At 37.0% G+C, this 9,724-nt stretch overlaps 1 protein-coding gene across 1 annotated transcript; it reads left to right on the top strand.

The window, feature by feature from the left end:
* Positions 1-197: 197 nt before the first annotated feature.
* LOC132054402 (transcription factor MYB4-like) lies at positions 198-3,028 on the top strand. Its single transcript, XM_059446416.1, has 3 exons — positions 198-783; positions 1,023-1,152; positions 2,482-3,028. The coding sequence occupies exons 1-3, from the start codon at positions 639-641 to the stop codon at positions 2,936-2,938; spliced, it is 732 nt and encodes a 243-aa protein (XP_059302399.1). The 5' UTR covers positions 198-638; the 3' UTR covers positions 2,939-3,028.
* Positions 3,029-9,724: the final 6,696 nt, after the last annotated feature.

Below are 9,724 nucleotides of genomic sequence, written 5' to 3'. Positions count from 1 at the left end.
AGCTTGCAATTGTAGCCACTTTAAGAGGCAAGCCTTGGGACTTAGACTCTTAAAGCCTTCCATCCAAGCTATCTCCCATATCTTGAAGGCCATCCTATGTGGACCTCCCATGATCTTCAAAGACTCCATTTTCATGAAGCTCGATGGAATTGGTCTTGTATCACAACTCTTTAAATATCCATGATAGTGTTATATGAAGTTTACAAGAGTGGCAGGATATGACACAAAGAAGAAATAGTAAGTTGGGGAAAATTTTCATTTCACATAAATAGAAGTGAAAAAAAAAAAAAAAAAAAAAGGACGAAGAAGAAGCACTTATACAAGAAGTCTTAGTGCAGACCAAGACTGGAACTAATTTTGTTTGGCTTAGACAGTCTTCTTTTATCTCCGTTTGTAATAACTATAACTAAACTTTACCTTACTCAAGTGCTAGCTAGTAATAGCATGCATATAGTATATATAAAATAAATAAATAATCTTCTTGTTGACCAAAGAAAAAAAAAAAAAAAAAAGGAAGACAACAAGTCAGATTAGGAACTTTCTTGGAAATGAAGGCTCTATACTAAATTTCCCCTTATATAAAACCAATTAATTAAGCTTTGTGAAGTAGGTGACTTTTGATTCGAAGTCCCATAATTATGGCAGAATTAGTGTTCCAGCAACATGGCAAAAACATGGACTATGTAAAGAAAGGGGAGTGGTCGCCCGAGGAAGACCAAAAATTGATCGCTTATATCAAAAGATATGGCATTTGGAATTGGACCCAAATGCCCAAATATGCAGGTCCAAAACCAAAAGATTTTTGTAACAAAAACCTATTTGATTCACTTCTCTTTCTTTAGGGAGCATTTACACAATTCTCCTTCATTCCCAAAAAGGGAAAGAATTAAACGAACAAACAAGAAAAAAGCAGAAAGTTTTAACCATTTTTTTTAAACAAATCCTAACTTTTATTGTTGCTTTAGTGCTTTTAGGGTTTCAGTAATGTAGTGCTTAGGCTCATATATATTTGGTTGGTACAGGGCTATCAAGAACTGGAAAGAGTTGCAGACTACGATGGGTCAACTACCTGAGGCCTGATTTAAAGAGAGGACCTCTTAGCATGGAGGAGATGGAAACCGTGATCAGAATGTATCAATCGTTTGGTAGCAGGTGAAAATTAAACCCTAAGTTTTGCATTATTGCAGATTATATTAAGTGGAGTAAATTAATAATCGTATAGTCTCTCTAACAGTTTAGGCTTTTTAGATGCTTGAGTCACACGATTCAACATTTTTCAAAATTGATTGACTAGTATTCAAAGTGAACTATTATTCTCCTTGGTGATGGATGGATTGACGCGGCAAATTCAAGGTGAGGTGCTATGGTGTATGTTATTTGCGGATGATATAGTCCTGATTGACGAGTCTCGCAGCGGGGTTAACGCTAAGCTGGAGGTTTGGAGACAAACTCTGGAGTCTAAAGGGTTCAAGTTGAGTAGGACCAAGACAGAGTACTTGGAGTGCAAGTTCAGTGATATAGTGCATGAGGCTGACGTGGAAGTGAAGCTTGGCACCAGGTCATACAGAAGAAAGATAGTTTCAAGTATCTTGGGTCTATTATACAAGGAAATGGGGAGATTGATGATGACGTCACACACCGTAGGGGTGCGGGGGTGGATGAAATGGAGGCTTGCCTCCGAGTGTCGTGTGACAAGAAGGTGCCCACCAAAACTTAAAGGCAAGTTCTACAAAGTGGTGGTTAGACCAACTATGTTGTATGGGGCGTAGTGTTGGCCACCAAGAAATCTCATGTTCAAGATGAAAGTGGCGGAAATGAGAATGTCGCGATGGATGTGTGGGCACACTAGGAGCGATAGATTAGAACGGAGTCATCCGAGATAAGGTTGGAGTAGCCTCAGTGGAAGACAAGATGCGAGAAGCGAGGTTGAGATGGTTTGGGCATGTGATGCGGAGAGATGCAAATGCCCCAGTGCGGAGGTGCGAGAGGCTGGCTAGCGATGGTTTCAGAAGAGGTAGAGGTAGGCCGAAGAAGTATTGGGGGGAAGTGATTAGACAGGACATGGCGCATTTCCTGCTTACCGAGGACATGACCTTAGATAAGAGGGTATGGAGGACTCATATTAGGGTAGAAGGCTAGTAGGTAGTCACATTTATCCTTTCTTACGAGTAGTTATATTTCTATATAGTTTCCTGTCTCTTGATTTCTGCGAGTATCTGTTGGTTTATAATGGCTTATTTACTTTCATTGTTTTCATTTTCATAATTGCTTTGATTTGTTTGTCCGTATCTGACCTTTCTTATGCTTTTTCGAGCCGAGGGTCTTCCGAGCTTGCCTCCCTACCTAAAGTGGGGGTAAGGTCTGCGTACACTCTACCCTCCCCAGACCCCCACACTGTGGGATTCACTGGGTATGCTGCTGTTGTTGTTGTTATGTAATTATCTGTCTGACATAAATAATTAATGTTTTGTCTTGTTGAAGGTGGTCAGTTATAGCTAAAGAACTTCCTGGAAGGACTGACAACCAAATCAAGAATTTCTACCATACGCATTTAAAGAAGCAGCTAGGGACAAAGGTTAATCATGTTCAAGAGAAACCTAAGGCAAGCTCCAAAAAAGCCAAGAAAGCTAAACAAATGAAGATGGGTCAGAAGAAGAAGCCTTTATTAGCTAATAGTAGTCCTCATGAATCTTTTGATTTCACCAAGTCCTCGGCCAGCAACATCACATTTGACCCAGACAACTATGTAAGTAGCTCAATTGTCAATGATCAACAAGTTCCAACTGAAAACAGAGTTGTAGTGGAGAGTAATCCAGACACGTCTGCAAATCTTGATTTTTACATACAAGATACTATCATGGATCATGTGAATGTTCATTCAACTAATGTGGATTTCTGGTTTGAGCTATATATGGCAGCAGAATATGTGAAGATCTAGAAGCTGAATCTACTTTGGAAGGTTCAGTTAAGGAAGTTTAATTATGAATACTTGAGGAGAGTAGTTATATATGGCAGCAGACTATGCTCCTTTCGTAGTCTTCTTAACTTTTTGTGTTATTATATTAGTACTACGAGTTTCTGTTACTATTTGCTGCTTCTTGTACTTCGATTACCAATATTGATGTAGTTACTATTTAAAATGTTTTGTTATGCTTTCTATAGTATTTTGTCATGGCTTCTTCATTTCTATTATTTCCTTTTTCAAACTACTTTGAACTGTTTTTCTCGAGCCGAGACCTCTCTACCTCTAAAGTAGGGTAAGGTCTACATACACTCTATCCGCCCTAGACCCTAGGGATTACAAATTTACACTAGGTTTGTTGTTGTATATTAGTAGTACGAGCAACATATATGTGCCTATGTGGTATGCATTTTATGGCCACTATGTTAAGTTTTTATACCATAACTAAGCAATATGAGGTTTCAATAAGCAATGATTCAGAGATATTATACTAGCCAGTATCAATATTCAGATTGAATCTAAGTTGAAATTTCATCTCTCATCAAATATAAATGCTGATATGCATTCTCCTCAGTCCTTTTCGACTTCTTTGATGCTTTTAAAATTAGTTTACTCTCCCAAAGCTTAATTTCAACTAAGCAATTAACAATCCATGCTTTTATCACACAAAAATTATCATATGGAGTTTCATTATGTTAGGATTGGGAAGCTGTGTAAAGTCAAACAATGTTCTAATGACTAAGTTCAAAAAATAAATGAGGCGCATATTTAACGTGGTTTGGTGAATGTGACTTACGTCCACAAGCGGAGAGGAGGAAATTTATTATAACAATTGATAAACAAAAGAGAGTACAAAATTTGAGATAAACTCCAATTAATCCCAAAATATCCCTAGATAATATACCTCATAATTATCACTCCAAAAAAGAGGTTCACTCAAAGTATTTCGCAATACGAACTGTATTGAATATAAAACACACTCTCTATTGCGAAAAAAAATAAATACTGAAGTCGAGTTTCTTACAAAAGATGGGATCATTCAAATGAAGAAAAAAACCAATATTTATTGGGGAAAGTTCTTGGTCCCCTAGTAAAGAAAAAAGAATCAAAGAAAATACTTTTATTCTTTGGCTCCAAGAACACTTGGTCATCACGCAAGTATTTTGCACATTATCAAATTTAGGTCATATCAAAATACTTTTATTCTTTGGCTCCAAAATATTTTACTTTGGCTCCAAGAACTCTTGGTCATCACACAAGTATTTTGCACATTACCAAAGTTAGGTCATATCTTCCCATGTATATGTTAATTATATATGATTATCCAAATTAAGATCTAATGTGTTTAAAACAACTTCAGTTGAATTTCTTTCAAATCTTTACTGATGGGAAGAAGGAAGAAGTTGCATGCTGCTTACTCACAAGCCCCACACCTTTCGAATTAGTCTTCCTTTTTGTTTATCGTTTTCTTTTCCTTTTGGTGAGACGTACTTTTCCCTATTATTATTACTTCCTCTATCCCAATTTACATGGCGGGGCTCGGACTACGAGAATCAAAACATTTGATCTTTTTTGTGAACTCGGGCATAGTTTAAAAAAAAAAATTAAAATAAAACTTACAAAGCTGAATCTATACGAAAAATACCACAAATCAACATAGCTAATGATTCAAAGTATTCTTAAAAAAATTAAGAAAATTATATTTAAAAAAAAATTATTCGACTCCCCCAATCAGTAACACCTTCACATAAAATGAAATAAAGAAATTATTTATTATGTACGGGTTGGATCGTAGAATCTTCCTTCAGCCTATTTTCCTTGTTTATCAATCTATACCATGTTATAATTTGAAAGATTGTAAAGACAATATTTCCCGATATAATCATTGCGTTTCGAAGCCTTTAGGACCAACTAATCATATTTATGTTGGATAAATTAAGGGAATAAAGCGTTTTTTACAAAAAACAATTAAAAAATGAAGAATTTGAATTGAAGACCTCCAATAATTAAAGTTGAACGAATCCTAACTATCCCTCGCACCCCTTGAATTGGTGTTTATAAAGATATTCTTCTATATGCTAGAATATGACCCAAAGGCCAAAGGTAACTTATCTACTACTGGTAAAAGTTAATTCCTCTGTATTCGAGACTTCCGGAAATAGGGGTGTGCAAAAACCGATTTAATCGATAAATCGAACCAATAAAAATGATATTGGTTTATTGATATCGGATTATTGGGTTAACGGTTTGTAAACGGTTTTGTAATTTTTTTTATTGGGTTATCGGTTTGGTTTTCAATTTTAGAGATTTAGTTAATGGTTAAACCGATAACCCAACAAGCTTATATTAAAATTACCTTTTTATCCCTAATTATTGTTAGTGGCTTTAAATTTTAATTTTTAAATATAAACCTATTTCTATATTACTTTATGCTTATTCTGTAAATTCTCATACGAAACTAGGGCTTGCGCCTTCCGATGCCTATCGGTCTGCTGCTTAATACTTTCTTTTTTCATTTTATAGTTTTTGTCTTGCTGCTGATGTCTTCCTTATAAAGAAGTTGGCCTTGTTTATGAACAAATGAACTATGAACTGGAATTGTTTTGTTTTTTAAAGATTGCTATAGTGCATTTTATTATTTTTTGTCGTGTAACTTTTGTAGACTTTATGTATGAAAGTAGTGTATATATAACAAATGAAAATAAGAGAAAGCAAAAAACAAATTAAGGAGCATTTTCTTATTGGTTAAACCGAAAACCGAACCGTTAAGGACCAAAAATCGATAAATCGAAAACCGATAACGAATATCTTATCGATTGGATTTTGGTTTAGCATATTTACAAATCGAAAACCGATAAAACGAACCGATAATTCACAAAACTGAACCGAACTGACCGATAAGCACCCCTATCCTGAAATGCTTATTTGAGCATCAATAAGAATTTCAAGCAAAACACTCTCTCTCTCTCTCTCTCTCTCTCTCTCTCTCTCTACTTTAACGGCTAGAGAACGCTCCCTTCATCTCAGATTATCTGTCATAATTCTCTTTTATGCGCCTTTTAAGAAATATTAATTAGGAGTTTAAATATGTTATCCTTTATTGGTATTTGAATAATCATAACATTGCCCAGTAATTAAAATGTTTGTAGTTTTCAAGAACAATAGTTACTAAAGGCGAAATGGCTGGAAAAATATAATCAATTTTCTCTTGAACTTCTGAAATGATAAATAATTTGAGACAACTATTTAAAAAAAAAATCACGACGGATAATTTGAGACGAAACAAAGTCAACGAAATAGCTTGTAGCTAACAAAATTATTTGATAATTAGTCACTAATTTGTTACTATACTAAATAGAATTAGCAATGGATTGTGCTATTTAGCTATTGCATTTGTTCGTCACTAATTCCTGTTTTTTTAGTAGTGCCACGTCTCTTACAAATGTGCCAAACACTAGTGCAATAAAACCGTTAAAATCGAGTCAGGGACGATAATTTAGAGAGATACCAGAATAATGGGAGAATTCTTTTTGCTTTGTATTCATCATCATGACCTCCTAATATACAAGTAAGGTCCTCCTTACCCTAGTCTAATAAGGTAACTCTATTCTAATAGAAGTACAAATCCTTTATTACCATAATTACAAATTCACCATAAATAGACCAAACCTATTACAATTAGACTAGAATAGGGTTCCCACCGACTCACCTACACATCCGGTCTCAATACCCTCTCAAGTTGGAGCATGAGGGTCCCGAGTGCCCAACTTGCCAAGAAAATATTGATGCTGCAATTTGCCTAAAGCCGTAAATGCATCGGCAAATTGCTCACTAGTTAACACATGACTAAGAAGTATTATACCGGATTGGAGTGCGTCCTGGAGATAGTGACAGTCGACTTCAATGTGCTTAGTCCGTTCATGAAACACCGGATTTCGTGCAATATATATTGCTGCTTGACTATCACAGTACAATTTCACCGGAGATTTATGTTCAACGCCCAACTTATGTAAAATTCCCTTTAACCATTTCAATTTACAAACTATCATTAACATTGATCGGTATTCCGCCTCCGCTGGCGAGCGAGATACAATGTGCTGCTTCTCGGTTTTCCATGATACGGGTGACTTCCCGAGGGAGAAAAACCAACCGGTAAGTGATTTTCGAGTCAACGGACATCCGTCCCAGTCTGAGTCACACCATCCATACAACTGGAGATCACAATCTTTTCTCATAATAATGCCTTGTCCTGAGTTCTTCTTCAAGTAGCGCACCACACGGAGAGCCATATTCCAGTATGTTTCCTTCAGTTGCTGATCCATACAACTGGAGATTACAATCTTTTCTCATAATAATGCCTTGTCCTGAGTTCTTCTTCAAGTAGCGCACCACACGGAGAGCCGTATTCCAGTATGTTTCCTTCGGTTGATGCATGAATTGTGATAGAACATGCACACAATATGACAACTCAGGTCGCGTAAAACTGAGGTATATCATTCTACCGACGAGACGTCAGCGTGGTTTCGGATCTCCCAAATTGGATTTTTCAGCCAATGCCAAATCGTGATTCTGTTCCATAGGAGTATAGACTGGTTTAGCTCCCAGTAATACGAACTCGGAGATTATATCAAAGGCATATTCCGTTGACAGAGAAATAACCCAGTTGGTGCACATGCAACTTCAACGCTCAGAAAATACTTCAAAGGGCCCAAATTCTTCAGTGAAAACATGCGCGGAGATAGTCTTTAAATCGTTCAATGGCACTATGATCATTTCCGGAAATAATCAAGTCATCCACATAGACTAAGACATTAAGTTGCATACCTCTTCGATGCATCATGATGAGAGAATAATCCGAGTACAACTGTTTGGACCCATATTTCATCAAAGTACTTGATAATTTCCCAAACTAGCATCGTGGGGCTTGTTACAAACCATACAAAGATTTTGGAAGTCGACATACTTGGTTCGCACAAGGAACACGAAATCCCGATGGAAATTTCATATAAACTTCCTCCGTAATGTCACCATGCAAGAAGGAGTTATGAACATCCATTTGATGCAACTCCCAATTTCGCGCAATGGAAACTACCGGGAAGGTCCGAACGATTACTACCTTAGCAACCAGAGCAAATGTTTCATTGTAGTCAATTCCTTCCTCCTGTTTATTTTCGAAAATGAATAACCGAGCTTTATATCGCTCGATTGTGCCATTAGAGTTGTACTTGGTTTTACACACCCATTGACATCCGAGCTCTTTCTTATCTGGTGGCAATGTTTCTAATGTCCACATTCCATTGTCCTTCAATGCTTGGATCTCTTGCTGAATGGTTTTCTCCAATATTCCTTTTTTATTGCTTCTGAGAAGATTTTTGGCTAGGTTCTTGTGGTGATTGCTGCAAGGAATCTTTGGTCTTGTGAGGAAAAATTATGACAAGATATATAGTGGATTAGGCAGATGCATTGATGGACTTTCTTTCCGGAATGTTTCAGTGACATAGTCGTGCAACCGAATTGATTCATTCTTCTGACGTTTACCCTGACCCAATGTATTACGGTGGTATTTCGTTGGTTCCGGACACCTTCCGTCTGTACTTCCTCCACGTTCTTTCATCTCCTTTTTGATTTCCTGGCCACCAATCCAGATAGCCAATGAGTCGAAAACATCTATCCACAACGTATCCGGATCTCTTGCAATGTGTGCAGAATACACTATCATTTTCCCGTCACCTTTATCATGGTAAGAATTTCTCCCTTGTACGGAAAAAGTCATGGTTTCACTCTGATCCTCCGTTTTTCATGTGATTTCTCTCACACGCTCTTCTTGCACCACTTTCGAATAGACCTTGTTCAATGACAGCAACGGTTCCTGTGCCAATACGTTCGACCTCACCGTTCCATACATTGTTTCATCCAATCCCATAAGGAAAAAATGCACTTTTTCTTCTTATCTTTTGGCTTCTAGGATTGTTTCTAGATTTCACGTGCACTTTCTGCACTTACTAGTTGGAATTTGGTCGTAATTCGCTAATTCCTCCCATAGCATAGTGGGGTTTTCCATAGTAATCCACTATGGTCCTTCTCTTCTGCTTACACTCAGAAAGTTCTGCCTTTAGTTGTTTCATTCGAGTGTCGTTAATAACGGCGAACCACTCTCGGATGCTCGTCCATTATTCTTCTGCTTCCTCTTTATTGAAATTGTTGAGAAAAGTGTTGGTTCTATGGTGTTGCGAATCCACGACACCAACAGTGAGTTTAGAGTCCACCAGTCTTCCAAGTCCGGCGACTCTTCTTCCGGCTTCTTGATCATATCATCAACGAAGCCGAATTTCTTCCTTGCTCTTAGGGTTGTCCTCATGAATCTAGCCCATTCTTCATAATTTTCACCTTTCAATTGGACTTGTGTCACCACAATTCCAGGGTTATCATTCAAAGTAATGTCATAAGGTGAGATTGTTTTTCTTTGGGTTTTGTTTTCTTCACCGGCAATTCCTTTGCCTTTATCGCCGGTTCTCCGTCACCTGCCATTGTTTTAGGGTTTTTGTGTTCTTTCTAACGTAGCTCTGATACCATGTTAAAATCGAGACAGGGACGAGAATTTAGAGAGAGCCAATAATAATGGGAGAATTGTTTCCTCTTTGTATTCATTATAATGACCTCCTTATATATAAGTAAGGTCTCCCTTACCCTAGTCTAATAAGGTAACCCTATTCTAATAACTACAAATCCTATATTACCATAATTACAAATTCACCATAAATA

The sequence above is a fragment of the Lycium ferocissimum genome, chromosome 4, assembly GCF_029784015.1.
Source record: "Lycium ferocissimum isolate CSIRO_LF1 chromosome 4, AGI_CSIRO_Lferr_CH_V1, whole genome shotgun sequence".
Classification (NCBI taxonomy): Eukaryota; Viridiplantae; Streptophyta; class Magnoliopsida; order Solanales; family Solanaceae; genus Lycium; species Lycium ferocissimum.
Note: the sequence above shows the minus strand (reverse complement) of the source record. Positions and strands in the feature narration are given on the sequence as shown.